Source organism: Nicotiana tabacum, chromosome 4, assembly GCF_000715075.1.
Source record: "Nicotiana tabacum cultivar K326 chromosome 4, ASM71507v2, whole genome shotgun sequence".
NCBI lineage: Eukaryota > Viridiplantae > Streptophyta > Magnoliopsida > Solanales > Solanaceae > Nicotiana > Nicotiana tabacum.
The window spans coordinates 144,081,011-144,096,781 of NC_134083.1; the positions used below are offsets into that span (position 1 = coordinate 144,081,011).

The following is a 15,771-nucleotide window of genomic DNA, read 5'->3' on the forward strand; positions in this document are numbered from 1 at the left end:
AAATGAACTAAGACACGACCAATAACAAGTGAAGATATAAATTCGCAATACTATGTCTCATTATTAGAGTTATGTTCAATCTTCATATTTCTATCGATGAATAGAACTTTTATCATTAATTTATTAAAGAATTTTGAAGGTCAACGATATTAATTAGGAAATTCGACACGTGATTTGCGTTAGAACTGTTAGGCGAGCCCCGAGCGTTGGGCGTTAGGCGTGTTTAGGGCGTAAGCCTCACAGAACTAAACCTCATACATGAAACCCAGGGCGTTTTGCAAGTGCCCCGCCCAGGGGCGAGTCCCAGAAATGCCTTTTAAAACACTGATCTAGAGTTGATAAATACAGAATCCTCTATTTGCCATGATTTGGATCTTTTTAATTTTCATGTCTTCCATTTCAATTTACGGAAAATGGGAAAATGCGCACATCTTTTTGACTTATTTACGGTCAACTTGACTTAATTTTTTTTAAAAATTTCAGAAATCATTTTATTACTGGTCCAATCCAATTAAATAAATAGAAAAGGGCCAAAACTATGACATAACTATTGGTTAGAGTTAAATATATCCATCTATTAGTTTAAAAATACCCGATTTTCTAACTTATCCAACGCAAACACTAATCCGCCCGTCCGAAATTAATAGGGCAATATTGGTTAGTGACTGATGGAAATCCGACCCTTCACAAAAAATAAGAATGAAATTACGCATATTCATTACTCTATGGTCAATATTAATTTGTTGTGGATAAGCTCAATTTGAGGCCAACGTTTTTCCTAAAATGCATAGAAATTGAAACTACCAAAACCTTATTTTATTTCTAATTAGAAGACCTATGAGAGAATCATGCTTCCGTTTATGATATTTAGTTGCTTCCGTTTATAACATATGGCCCATTTTACAGGCATGATGCAAGAGTGCTCAGTAGCATGGCGATGCTTTCGCTCAGCACAACAAGTGTGTGGGGGCATGAAATACATTGGGTAATGCCATGAGTTCTTAAATATGAAGTTAAAGCTTGGAATTCACCACTCCAATCAGCTTGAAATTGTTTAATGAGGCGGCCAAAAACTTAATATTCCTCATTAACTTAAATGTAAAATAAATGCTACTCTTAAGTCTACTGAGATCGCTCTTGCACTTCATTCAGGTGAATTTACTGTCAAAGGAGACCTCCCTGCCGCCATCTGTCAAAGAACTCAAGCCAAGATACATCGTCATCTGGATGATGGTCGACTTTCAACTCACGATGATTTCTCCAGATATTGTGAGTAAACTGCTAGTAAATGAAGCTAGGATTGAGTATCCAAATTGAAATAGGCATGTGTACATTGATGTTGAAAATGTTCCAAACCATTACACCAGTAGCATTCAAAATCTTATTGACATGTTCAGCACCAAGGAATCTTTGAAAATGGGGTAAGTGCTGATTACATATGTAAAGAAGCTGCTTTTAGAGCCTACAATGCTGATTAAATTAAGCATTTGGAAATATATTTTCAGCATATATTTTTACAAGAAAAAGCTTTAACTTGACTTCTTAACCAAATCTTCTTCAGCTATGTGTATTCTTATTAGTTTCTATCTTCTTGGAGTTTCGAATTACAGAAACCATAGTATAGTATTTCTTTTACTCTAACAAGCATTCTCCTTTTGGACTGAGATGTAGTAGTAGTAGTAGTAGTAGTTGTTGTTGTAACAACCCCTTCACCCTAGGGGGTCAAAAGATGAAAGACAGAAAGACAATGAAGGAACTTTAGCAGCAATACTATCCACTGATAAAAGATAGACTTGCAAATCATCCCAAGCAAGAGTATATCATTTGAATAGAGTGCTGCAGGTTATGGCTTTAGCAGCACCAAACTCAAAACGACCGAAAGGAGGTGGAAATTTCAGCTACAACCAGGAAATTATCTTGATAGAGATATACATTTATAAATCCACATAAAAAAAGGGAAGCCCGGTGCACTAAGCACCCGCCGTACGCAGTCTTACCATGCATTTCTGCATTTATAAATCCACATAATAGAAGGTAAAACTGTCTTCATTCTCCACTTAGGAAAACAGCATCAAATGGCAAATAAGAATCTATTCGTCAACAGAATCTCTCCTAAGCTATGAAAGGTGAACCAGCTAACGTTTCCAAGAAGAGATTTTCTTGAGAACAACATTATCCACAAAGTGGTTTCCTCGACGCATTCTACTATCGTCTACTATTCATGTATAACTCATAGAGCTCAGGCGTCTCATCTGTATAAGGCAGCACATAACTATTCAAAAATTTTGATTCAGGCACCATCAGAGCAGTATAAAGATTTAGGCTACTCTTTGCCAGCTTCTTCTGGTCAAGAAGTTTCAAGATTTCATGCCTAGGCAATACCCTCTTCTCCAAGCTGAATGTTAAGAGAGCGGGGTGAGAAGCCAGGTAACCGGCAAGCTCCTTCATGAAAAAATTCAATCCTTTTCCAAGCCTAGCCTCTGATGAGGTCAAGCATAAAGGAAGTTTCTGCACCAGTGTAAGAATTTCCAAATCGGACCACCCAAATCTCCTGAAAGTTCTTAATTTCATCTCCAAACATGATTCCCCAAGGGATGCAGTAACCATAAATCCATAGATAAACATGTTGGAGTCCCGAGGAATGTGTAAATTCCTTTCTACTCGATGCACTGCATTCTCAAGCCACTTAGTCTCTTTTAGAAGAAGAATCCTTGGATCTCGTAGAATAAGCTTCTCGATATCCTTACCTGAAAACCCAAGATTTCGCAGGAAAGCTACATTGGGTGACATTACTTTAGGGGCATTATACCAAAGGATTTTAGAGTCTTTCCTAATGGCTTTAGCAAGAGAATCATCACTACCTAACAGTTGTCGGAGATAACTAATATTGCGTCTGATTGTATTTTCAAGACTAGAAAGCAAGAAAATCCCAGTTTTTGAGAGGACTTTAGCTATGTCGGACCCAGATAATCCAAGTTCTTGAAGAACCTTAATTTTGGGTTTAAGGGTTTTGTCAACATCAGAAAACAGCAAACTAGGGGTGGCACAAACAAGGGTTTTGATGTGGGTCTTGTCCAAACCAATTTGTTGGAAGAAATTGATGACTAATTGAGGCTTGTTGTTTCCAGGTTTCAAGAAAGTTACCTTGGCGCTAGTAGAAATAGCTTTTTCTGTGGAGAAACCAAGTGAATTCACTAGCATTTCCGCCAACAAATTGTTGCGGGAAGTTGCAGCAGCAGCAGCTGTGGAGTAGAAAAGTTGAAACCTGAAGCGATACATTGAAATCTCACCAGTGAAGATAGAAGGGGGATATATGGCGATTGTTGCTTTTTCTCTTCAACTTTTTTATTTCAATGAGTCTCATTGCGTTTTTATCCCAATCTTCATTTGTGTTTTTGGGGTTCAAAATGTCTTTTTCCATAATGGAGAAATATACAAAAGTCTAATTCTTTGGCAAGAGACTTAAAATATAAACTCATTATGAAGCTTAGAATTAGATCATTATTTGTTTCCGAAGAGCAATTTTAATATCATTTGGATGTCAAATTACCTAGATTTTTACTTAATACTATTTCTTTTCTTTTTTTCTTTTAATTTCTTTTCTAAAGATATACAAAATAGTACTCCCTCCGTTTTATTTTATGTATATCACATAGATTTAGCACGTGGTTTAAGAAAAATAAATAAGATTTTTGAATTTTATAGTCTTAAACTAAAAATATGGATTATGTACCAAAATGCCCTTAAAATTTAAATGTGTCATAAAAAATGTTGAAGCTAAAAAGTTACTAAATATAAAAAGAAAAGTAAGACAAATAAATTGAAAGGGAGGAAATTATTCCCAATTTTATTATTATTGAAACTGCCAAGCCACCTGCTATACTCCATGTGATCCACAGTAAATGAAGAGCCGTGCAATCAAGATCACACTGTGATGGGACTCAAGCAAGCTCAAAGAACAATTACAACAAATTCGCAATCACAATCACGAGCGAGTTACATGTACGTTTGGCATTTTGCATTTGTTTAATCCTCTAATTAGAATTTCTGACTCCACCACAACTATCCACTAACTGCTATGACAAAATCAAAGGCATTATCAATTTGTAACTATGCACCAAACTCAGGACTGCAATTTTCATTTTTCCAGCGCGAACAGCAAGAACTCAGCAACGCAATGCACCTCAAGGAATATGTGGTAGTTACACAGATGAAAAAAGAAAGCTACCCTACTGATAACGCTTATCACTTCATTCGGTCCTCATTGCCGCTATCTGTCAAAGATACTCAACTAACCTGTAAAATTGTTAAGAGAAGAGCTCCTACACCGATAAATGGACATAAAGTTATCACCAAATATCTGTTTACTTGAGATGTAACAAAAAGGTGGTGAGGAAATGGGCAGACATAACAAAATCATCTGCGTGAGAACGACATTGTCATTATTTCACAAGACGACAACAACAACAACAACAACAAACCCACTAGTTTCCCACTAGTGTGATCTGGGGAGGGTAAAGATGTACGCAGTCTTACCCCTACCCTGAAATGGCAGAGAGGTTGTTTCCGACATTATTTCACAAGACATTCAAATTAAAAGCCTAAGTGTTTTCCAGAAACCTCAACATAAGTAGCTTCCCCTACACCAATCCATAGATTTTCTAGGCCAATCTCTTCAAGTACATGCTGATTGCTACCTCAAGGGGTTAGACATCAAAACCGTTGTTTCTAGGCCAATCTCTTCAAGTAGAAACAACGGTTTTGATGTCTAGACCACGTTGTTGTAAGAAATTGCTGACTAATTGAGGCTTGTTGTTGTAAGAAATTGATGACTTCCTCGTTCTTTGATTGTCTTCTTATCTCAACCCTTCATTCGTGTATTTGGGGTTGAAAAGGTTACTTCTTTATTAAGAGAATGAATTTCTCAACGTTGAATATACTCACTATGAATCTTAGACCATTATTTGTTTCATACGAGCAACTTTAATAAGTATCATTTGGATATGCATCTGTCATTTTCTTGGCAATAATTACCTAGATTTTTACTGAATACTGTTTTGTTTTCTTTGTAATGTTACATTGAACATTTGTTTTTGTTTTTTAAACGGCAATATTTGAGCCAATTTGTAAGACAATATTACTAAACATTATTTCACAATGTTATTCTTCAAAATTGCCAAGAACATCACATCAAATCCATTTTAAATGAAGTACCTGCAAACAAGATCACACTGCATGATTGCACTTAGAGGTGGCAAAATGAATAAATTTGCAAGTATCCACCTACATTATTTAAAAATGGGTTCTGATACCGTCTACTAAAAACGGGCCAAATATGAGCCCATATTATCCGCTAAAAAAATAGATAACGCGCAAGTCAAAAATGGATTTCACCCATCGATGACCTAGTTGTACAAGACTTTGGTTGACTTTTTGGAATTGATCCTTTGCAGATTTGCCATCTTCAGGACCTCAGCAATTGAGATTGCAAATTAAAAGGCACAAGTCAAGCTTCCAATTCGGACTCAAGCAAGCTCAAACAACCATACCACAATTTCCCACTACAACCAAGGGCAGACTTAGATGCAAGGAAGAAAGTTTAATTGAATCCCCTATGTCGGAAAATAATAGAGCGCAAATAGGGTAAAACCCCCTTTTTTGTTTACATTTAATTGTTAAATCTCCTTGACAAAAGAAAAGCTTTTGGTATGGAGATAAAGATGGTTCGATGAGGCATTCTTGTATTTCTTTTAAATTCTCCTCAAAATTTCCGACTGACCACCAATGTACACAAACCGCTATGGCAAAATCAAAGGCATTGTAAACTTGTAATTATACACCAAAAGGAACGTAGGACTGCAACAGCAAGGACTCAGCAAGTTACATAGACCTGATTGTCGTCATCTGTCAAAGAACTTAAGGCAACCTGCAAAACTGTTAAGAACAGAACTCCTACACCGATAAATGGACATAAATTCACCACCAAGTACAGATACTAAGATCTAGGCACTTGTTGACTTGAGATGGAACAAAAGAGTGGTGAGAAAGAGGGAAGACAGACATAAACGTGAAAGATGACATTGCTATTATTTCATAGCATAAATTCAAATTAAAAGCCTAAGTTAACGTTTTCCAGAAAACTCAATATAAGTAGCTTTCACCTACACCTATCCATTGATTTTCTAGCCCAATCTTCTTCAAGCATATGCTCGCTTCCTATAATGAATGCCCTGAGTGACCCCTCGTGGAACAGAAACCCGTGCACTAGAACAGATTGGGAGAAGGAAAGTATGGAACATGGAAGGCAGAGAGTTGGAGGCTATGGAGTACCCTGACCATGGCCGACTTTCAACTCAAAGTGACCTGTTTCACATGTCATTGTTTAGAATAAACATTAGACATCATATTTTCTGCATATACAACAACAAGTCAACAACAACAACAACAACAACAACAACAACAAACTTAGTGTAGTCTCACAAGTGGGGAACATATATTCTAACAAATAGCTGTTAATTTTCATTCTTAAACCAAATCTACTTCGAGCTATGTGTACGGTCCTTGGTTCCTATCTCTCCTTGATGTTACAAAGTACAGAAACCTTACCACCAGTATTTCCTCTACGCTGACAAGCATTCTCCTCCGCCTACAGGGACGAGAGAATGGAAAAGAGTGATTTGTTTACCCAGTTAGAAATCTAGTTCCAAACCTTAAAGGTTGCTAACAACTTGTAAATTAATAACCATGACGTTCTGCACCTCTAAATCGACCAACCAAAATATAGTCATTCCAGCACACCAATATCAACACATGTTGAAAGAAAATATGCAACGAACCAGATATGACTTTGCCATGGGCCTCACCTCATCTTCAAAACTCTTAGCGAGATTTTTCAGAAAGTGAAGAAGATGATGAAACCAATCCATCATGAGTATTCTTGTGTCAAAACCCATCAAAAAGACACTACACAGTAAATCAAGAACCTAGAAACACCAAAATGCCGATGAGAATTATGTTTACCATCATAAAGGAATGTTCATGCATATGAAAAGAATAGGTCTTCTAATAACGAAATGAATATGATACTGATGTTACCCAAGAAAATGAAGGTCCTGAGGGGTCTTTTGAGAACCTACAGCACAGAGGGTCAACTGCATCATGAAGCAATATAATGATTAAAAAACATCCCTGTAATCAACTAAGGAATTTTATGAGATATTACTTGGCTGATATGGATTACGCATAATCTAACATATGCACAAGATAAACTCTGAAAATAAACTTCTGGGAAAAAATAACAATCAATATAATGAGAGGGCTACATTTTAAGAGTGATTGCTAACCTTACAGCAGATTAAAAGATGGCGAGATCATTTCCTAGCTTTGCAGAAGCTACACAGAGATCTATGTGCCATGACATTAGAGGACATGGAGATCTGAGATACAATACTTAAGTCAATCAAGTTGCAGTTCTGCAGTAACTAGTGATATTTTTTCCTTATTAGTACTTTTTCTTTTACCTTACAAGGAGAAAAAAGCTATGATAGGGTACTGGGTTTGAACCAAATATAACAAAGAACTAATAAAGTGACAAACCTAATATTTAGAGAAATAGTTTCCATCTTATCATAGATTCACCGAAATACTTTAAACAGCTCTCAAATTATATATTTGAAAAGGAAACATTTTAAAAATCAGTTGTTCACCTTTTGTTTGTGCAGGTGAAGCGAAGCGCAGCTACAGTGAGGCCTTGAAAAATAAAATATGGAGAGTTTTCTTTGTCATAAAACATAAGTTGTTCAATGAACTCTTTCTGCGATCAGAGGAGGTCTAATCTCTTTTTATCTATGGCAGACAAACACCAGCTTCCAATCAATATAGTGCTTTGCTGTTTTTGAGTTAACTAATGACTTAACGGAACAGTGCATCCAGTGTCAGTTTACGCAATGGTATTTAACCAAGAAAAAGACGGAGAGGGGTGAAATAAAATATTTGCAGTTTTCTCAACATAATAGATGCTCTCCAGTTTTATGAAAGACTGTGAACCCAGAAGGTTAAGAAAGATGTTTTGGAAACAAGTGCCGTCACAATAAGAAGGAAAAATATATTTCATTTTGTTGCGACTGTTATAGTTTAATGTAACTGCTCTTATTTCTCCCTCTCACTCTTCCTCAGGTGCCTTTTTTCCTTTTGTTCTTTTTTTATTAAAGTAATAACATACCCTGCGATCAAAGCTTAAACAGGCTAATGTAAGAGATTTATAACAATCTCTTCTGAAGTATTTGCTCACCTCCCCTGGTTTATGTATTAGTGTCTTAAGGAGCAAAACCTCATGATCAATAATAAACAATAATCACCCTCGTTAAGGCATGCCTTCAGATCATTGATGTTCCAAACAGCAAAAGGGTTATCACTTTTCTGTTATCAAACCAAAATGGATTACATGATTTCGGAATGATAATGTCCTCAATCACCAGTTTCATCAATGAATGTTGACACAATAGCAGCCAGAATTACAATTAAAACTAACAGTATTCATAAACCAGGAAATCCTTGTATGAGAAAACAATAAACTTACTATCTTAGTTTCGACCTTTGATGTAAAAATCATACACCTCAGGCATCTCATCCCTTAAGGGCAGGACATAATTTTCTAAAAACTCCGACTCAGAACACTTGATAACCGTATAAAAACATGGCATTTTCTTTATCAGTTGCTTCTCCTTTAGAAGTTCCAAGATTTTATTCCTTGGCAAGACCCGCTTCTCAAAACTGAACATTAAGAGCGTGGGATGAGAAGCTATGTAACTAGATTCGTACCCAAGCTCCTCCATGTAAAATTTCAATATATTTCTAAGCTTAACCTCGGACGTAGTCAAACATAAAGGAAGCCTTTGCACCATCATAATAATATCAGATTCAGACCAGCCAAAACTCCTGAAAATTCCAAGTTTCATTTCCAAATTCGACTTACTAAGCGACGAGAGCATTTCCACTCCATAGAAAAACATCCGAGAATCCCTACAAATGCAAAAATCCTTTTCCACTCTTTGCACAATATCCTCAAGCCATTCAGTCTTTTGAACAAAAATTCTCGGATTCCTAAGAATAAGCTTTCGAATATCCAAAGTCGAACATCCAAGATTTTGCAGGAATGAAATATTAGGTGACATTACTCTCTGGAGAGGATAGCTAAGCAATCCAGGAGTTCTCTTAATAGCCTTAGCTACATAATCATCAGTTCCCAATAATTTCCTAAGATATTCAATACTTGGTCTAATGCCTGTATTCAGGCCTGTTCTGAGAAAAGCCCCACTTCTTGAAAGGACCCTAACTAAATGGGCCCCAGAAAAGCCAAGTTCTTGAAAAACCTTAATTTTGGGTTTAAGGGTTTTGTCCACGTCAGCAAACAGCAACCTAGGTGCGGGAGAGACCAACATTTTGATCTGGGCATTGTCTAAACCGATTTGTTTGAAGAAATTAACAACTAATTCAGGTTTGTGGTTATTTCTGGGTTTCAAGCAAGTTACCTTGGAGCTTGCAGAAATAGCTTTTTCTGTGGAGAACCCAAGTGAATTCACCAGAAATTCTGACATTAAGTTGGGCTCTGCATTTGCTGTAGTTGTTGTGGAACAAAAGAGTTTAAGTCTGATGCAATACAAATGCCTTGTTGCACCATTTTTACCAATTCCAAACATCTGACTAAAAGCGCTGTTCAGTTTCGGGTTTTTGGAAATGCAATTTACCCGTTTACTCCACTGAAAAGGAAAGGGAAAAAGGAAAACCCTAATCCTATTTGAGCGAAGCCGACGGGAAGGGGAACTGGGGGTTACTATTTTTTCGGTCAAAGGGTCTTGTCCTTAAAATGGGTTTAAGTGGTCTAGTTGGCATCTGATGTGGCATGGCAACTTAGCATTTTAGCTGACTTGGCGAGGCACATTAGCTTGGCGGTGTGAATTCCTAGACGCATTAACTTGATTTTTGGGTTAATTAAAATTTATTTTGAATTATTTTCAAGTGATAAAAATAAGACTAGTTACCCGCCGAGTTAGTTGAGCAGGCCTTCCCAAATGTAATGTGTGGGTTCAAAACTCACTTGCATACCTCCTAGGTCAATGTCGCCGTACAGAGTTTGTCTAATGCGATTTACTTTTCCGTGTGGTTGGCAAGTTATTATATACGAGCGAAGTTTATCCTATGTGTACCCAAAGAGTGGCGGTTGCATGTTCCATGTTAACAAAAAATAATAATAAGACTAGAGAGTTTTATGTTGTGAACATCCACTTGGATAAAATAACCGGTTACTACCTTGGCGTCTTATTCTGGGGTAAAATTTAGAAAATCATATATTCATACCTAGTGGTTACATCAAACTAAGCAATTTAACTTTAATAGTTAAAAATTAAAATGAAATAAATATTATTAATTATAATTAAGTGATAAATATATGTATGAAAGTTACATATCTTATATTCATTTGATTTTTTGTACATACTGTGTTACCGTCAAGTTGTTACCGCTCATGAACCTCCTTGCTACTTGGGAGTTTGGCAATGAAGTCACTCGAATAAGTTGAATTACAAGGAGAGCAACTCCATCCTTAAAAACAATCACGTAGAAATAAGGATAAATTCCAACGTCTAACATTGTGACCATTTGAAAAGGGCAAGTACACAGATAGTCATTCTCATGAATATTATTTAGAGATTAGTCAGTATTTAATTTGTCCTGAAATTTTAAACAAAAAATCTTAATTTTAGGACATCTCAGGACATTTTTGTCCTGAAAAATTGAATTGAAAAACTGAAATTCAAGATGCACTTGCTAATTCCTAAATAGCAATCCTTTAGAGTGGTTACCTAGTGTTATTTCTATGTTTGAAAATGCTAAGAACATGAAAGAAATTGATCCAAATTTGGAGACATGTTTCTCATGGAATTACCTATTTGACATTTGAAAATATTTTAGCCATGAATATCTTTATCATCTATATTATTCCTCGTGTTAAAAGGCAATTTTGACATTACATCAAAGCTCATCATCTCTAAAAACTACTAACAAAATATGAAAGTATAAATAGCAGCTCGGTACATAAAGCATTACATATTTACGTAGGATCCGGAAAAGAGCTTCACTCCAAGAATATAATGTATACAACCTACCTTAACGTGAAAGCATATGGCTTCAGTTTAATGGCAAACAAATACAATAAATAATCATTTTACTTTCACATATCATACTTGTAGTATTTCAAGAAAGCACCCTAAACTTTACTAGGAAATTCAATTACGCAGTTCAACTTTAAAGGTTCACCTCTATTCTTGCTTGAGGCGCAAGGGTGGCAAGTGGGACTGGTAGGACCGCTAGAGGTGGACTTGGGCCGGTCTCGTGGGCCGGTTCTTGCCTAGGAACCATTAGGACCGGACCCTTGGCGGGCCCAACAGATATTTTTTAAAAAAAAAATTAGTCGTTTGGCTATTTTAAAAAAGAGCTGTTGGGCTTTTAAAAATAGTCGTTGGCTATTTAAAAAATAGCCATTTAACCCTCCCAACTTAGTTTTAACCCCAAACTTTTTATAATTATATTTTTTCCTTATTTTCAACTATAAATACCCTAATTCTTTCATTTTCTTACAAAATCAATATCAATCTATCACAATCTCTCTCTAATATTCTTCTATACTTGCTACTATTGCTTAACGTCTGAAAGCTTTGACCGAGGAAAAAAGTGTACCTAGTCCTAGTCAGGTTGACCCTAGTACCGGTTCAAATCAATTTCAAACGGGAATTAACACTGCTACTGATGGTATTTTATATTATGATCTAAAAAAAGATCGGGAAAAATTGGCAAAAATGGTAACTGTTATGTGCTTACCCTATAGCTTTTCTTTTGACTCTGCGTTTGTGCATTATATTAGAAAATATTTTAATCATACTTATAAAGGTTTTACTCATACAAACTTATAAAGCTATATTTTATAAATATAAGCATGAGTATGAACAATATTTTCGTTATTTATTTACTCATATAAATTGTCGTGTTACTATTACAACTGATATTGGTAGAAGTAACAACGACTGTGATTACCTTACTATTATATGTCATTGGGTTGATGAGGATTGGATAATTCAAAAGCGCATAATTGCTTATAAAATAATTGCTTCACGTCAGACATGACAGTTTATTGCTAACACAGTTACGGATATTTGCAGATATTTTTGCATTAGTGATAAAATAATATCGGTTTCAATGGATAATGCTACTAATAACACAAATGCTATAGACTTGCTTACCACTACGCTAAATCCTGCATTTAGTAATATTTTTCATGTGAGATATATTTGTTATATTTACCATTTAATTGCGGGTGATGATATGAGAATTTTAAATATTCAAATTGAAAAGGTTAAAATGGCTCTTAACTAGCTTTTTCATTCAAACCGTAGAAGTAGACTTAGAGAATATTTTAAAAGATGCGATGAATGTTGCCTAAGAGAAAGAAAGGTTCATAAACCTTGGCCAACTAGATGAAATTACATGTATGAAAGTTTGGTTGTTGCATATGAATATAGAAACCCCGTAAAGTTAACATTTAATGCACATGTAAGTGATGATGACGAGCACTTTATGAATGGGGATTAGGCTAATGTTAAAATACTTGTTGGTTCTTAAAAAAAAAAAAATCATATTGCTACAAATGAATTTTTTAGGCAATATTATCCTACTATTTCTAACTGTTTAGTTTATATTACAGAGCTTGCAAATTTATTTGCTCATTTTTCAAAGGGTGGGGAAATTTATAAGCTTGCTATTGATTCTATGAGAAAAAAGTTTAAAAAAATATGTTTTCCCTATTCCTCTTATTTATGGTGTTGCTACTTTGTTAAATCCTTGTATGAAATTAGGAGGTCCTCAATTTTGGTATGAAACTGTTTATAATGGTTTAGCACTTGAAAGATGATGAGTTGCCTAAACTTCCGGAAGCAATAGCCTCAATTAGAATAAATGCTCAAACTATTTATATGCTTATCAAGTTGAATTAAATCATGCTAGACCAAATGTTCCAACTCCTCCTTCTTCTGATTCTCAATTATTTAAAAGAATTGCGGGAGTAAGAGCACTTAGTGCTTGGGCGGGTTTTAGGGGTTCTTTTGGCTCTAGTAGTAATAATTTTTCACAACTAAGAGATAGCATGTAACTTGTATGAACAAAAATTAGTATGTATTATGTAACTTGTATTTTGGCACATCTTAATTAGTTTCTTTTTTTTCTCAATGGTGGTATTAGCACCTTGTTGTGCTCATTCCATAGGGAGAGGAAGACTAAGAAAGATATTGCCATATTTTTTATTGCTATAATAAAATTACAAGGTGTGAGCACCTAAGTTTTGACTATATTTGAATTTTTATAACCTTCTACTATGTAAATATTTTTAGAAATTTAATATATATTTTTTTAGCTTTGTTATATTTTTTTTTATATAGGGTAAGAATTAAAAATAATTTAAAAGGTCAAATTATTACTATTAGTATTATTTTTATTTTTTATATTTATTTTAAAATAAAATAAATTTAAAAAAACCGAAAAAATTATTTTTTTTAAAAAGATTTCCTGATGGAAATAAAATAATAGAAAAATTAAAAGTATGGAATAAAAAAGTAAAAGTAAAAGTAGGTGAAAATTGTTTAATAAAAAAGTAAAAAAAAGTGAAAAATTAAAAAAAAAGAAGTAAAAGAATGTGGAAATTTTAAAAATGAAAAGAAAAAGAAATTTGGAATTAAAAAAGAAAAGTAAAAGAAATTGAAAATTTAAAAAAAAAAAGTAAAATAAGTGAAAATTAAAAAAAAAGTAAAATAAGTGGAAATAAAAAAAAGAAAAGTAAAATAAGTGAAAAATAAAAAGAAAAAAAGAAAAGTAAAAAAAGTGGAAAAATTAAAAAATAAAAGTAAAGGAAAGTGGGGAATTTATTTGTTTAAAAAAAGAAGAAAAATGGGAAGTGGGAATTGCTTTTTAATTACAAAATAATAAAATAAAAAACTGAAAAAAATTCGATTTTTTTTCTATAAATAGAAGAGAAATGTAAGGAGAAAGATAGAAGAAAAGAGAGGAGGGAATTGAGAGAATATTTTTTTTTCTCTTTTTCTACGCTAAGAGAATTTCTACTCGTGTCATTCTTTCTTCCTCTTTCTTTCGAAAAATCCAGTAAAAAAGGAGCAGCAAAACCAGCTGCGAAATAGCTCGAAAAGAACTTCAAAATCAGTCCCGAAACTATCGTTAAAATGAGGTGATGTTCGAGTTCGCCGGTTCGAGGTTCCGGCGATATCGCCTTTAGAATCCTTCGATCTTGGTTCAGATCTCTAGCAGAAGTATTAAGTCGAATCTCTTCATTGTACTTGTAATTGAGAGCTCCCATTTTAAATGAAAATTGCGGCTGATTGAGGTCCGTTCTTGCCTCTTTCGATTTATATTTTTTGGTCGATCTTTTCATTATGTTTGTTCACGAATCTCTGTTTATGTGTTTGCTTGTGGTATTTGTTGAAGAATTTTCATTGGTTCATATCCTGATTTGCCATGAGTTTTGATTGTTTTGCTGATTAAATTTTAGAGTTTATATTTGGTTAATTAGTTAATAAATTAGGCCATGTGATTTGTTTGTAGATGTGTCTTGGACAGTGAAGATTTGGCAATTAGTTGGAATTGGTTGACATATGATAGTTTAGTTTTGGACTATAATGAAAGAGAAGAATTTGGGCCTCAAAAAGCTGAACTTCATCCGACACAGTATAACAATTCTAGCCCTTTTCCTTAAATAATTGAATAAGCCAGCCCGCCTTTCCATAACCAATTTACTATATTTTCCATCAACAATTCCATAATTCTTGGACTTTCCCAATAATCTAAAATCTTAGAAAAATAATCAACTCATGAAACATTCGTAGAATACTTAGGCGAGTTTTTAATTTACTATTGTGATTGTGTACACGTTCGCGTGAAATAATTATGATTCCCAAAATAAATCAAGGTACGCGTTCACGCGACTTTGGCCAAACAATCCTTAAGTATAATAAAACTTGATTAATCGTGTACACGTATGCGTGACATGATTTTAGCGCCCCAAATAAAATGGATTCATGCACACATGATCCGTTTTCAAAGATAAATCCATAACGTCATAATTTAAAAGCGGTAAAAGAGAAAACGCACGTAGGTTCTTAAACACGTAATTAACAATTAAACCAGATATGATTGAAGCAACCGTGCTAAAACAACAGAATTCGGAAATTCCTAACACCTTCTCCCAAGTTAACAAAATTCATTACCTAGTCTTTTGTGTTCGCAAACCATAAATAAGAGTCAATTTTCTCAATTTGGGATTTTAAAATAAATCAGCGACTTGGGACACCATAACAAATATTCCAAGTGGCGACTCTAATCAAATAAATAATCTCATTTCGAATAATGTTACTTAAATTGAAAAAACTCCCTATCCCTCGGAAAAAAGGAGATGTGACAACTATGACGACTCTGTTGGGGATAAGAACCCAGAACTTCTCCTTCTTACACCTCCCTTCTAAGTCTTCTAAATTTATGGTGCATACGTGCGTGTGACCCACTTTTCTGTTAGAGGTCACCAAATAAAATGAGGCTGGATCAGTAACTAGGCCGGGTAGACTTTCGTGCTCCCGGTACGTTGCCTCCACCTCGGCTCGAGCTGTCCGCTTGGGTAAGTGAGGTCTAAAACATCCCCCTCCCTCCCCCCCCCCCAGAATT

General features: G+C 34.8%; 1 protein-coding gene and 1 long non-coding RNA gene across 18 annotated transcripts; one reads left to right on the plus strand and one right to left on the minus strand.

The window, feature by feature from the left end:
* Positions 1 to 802: 802 nt before the first annotated feature.
* On the plus strand, positions 803 to 1,548 carry LOC142180377 (uncharacterized). Its single transcript, XR_012708989.1, has 2 exons — positions 803 to 985; positions 1,153 to 1,548. It is a non-coding gene; the product is annotated as an uncharacterized LOC142180377 (long non-coding RNA).
* Positions 1,549 to 6,062: 4,514 nt separating this feature from the next.
* On the minus strand, positions 6,063 to 9,840 carry LOC107782572 (uncharacterized). 17 transcript variants are annotated; one of them, XR_012708998.1, is made up of 6 exons: positions 8,579 to 9,840; positions 7,344 to 7,436; positions 7,096 to 7,151; positions 6,864 to 6,983; positions 6,607 to 6,646; positions 6,063 to 6,363 (listed from the first exon to the last, which is right to left on the minus strand). XR_012708998.1 is itself a non-coding variant. In XM_016603457.2 (2 exons), the coding sequence occupies exon 1, from the start codon at positions 9,696 to 9,698 to the stop codon at positions 8,583 to 8,585; it is 1,116 nt and encodes a 371-aa protein (XP_016458943.1). In that variant the 5' UTR covers positions 9,699 to 9,840; the 3' UTR covers positions 6,063 to 6,363; positions 8,579 to 8,582. The 17 variants fall into 17 exon arrangements, 4 of the variants coding, with proteins under 4 accessions (XP_016458943.1, XP_016458942.1, XP_075108665.1 ...); XR_012708996.1 differs by lacking the exon at positions 6,607 to 6,646 and having other exon boundaries at positions 7,344 to 9,840; XR_012708997.1 differs by having other exon boundaries at positions 6,063 to 6,646; positions 7,344 to 9,840.
* Between the last annotated feature and the right edge of the window lie 5,931 nt (positions 9,841 to 15,771).

Excerpts from the sequence above, each read along its gene's own strand:
- LOC107782572 (XM_016603457.2), bottom strand. The coding sequence starts at position 9,698 with ATGTTTGGAATTGGTAAAAATGGTGCAACAAGGCATTTGTATTGCATC.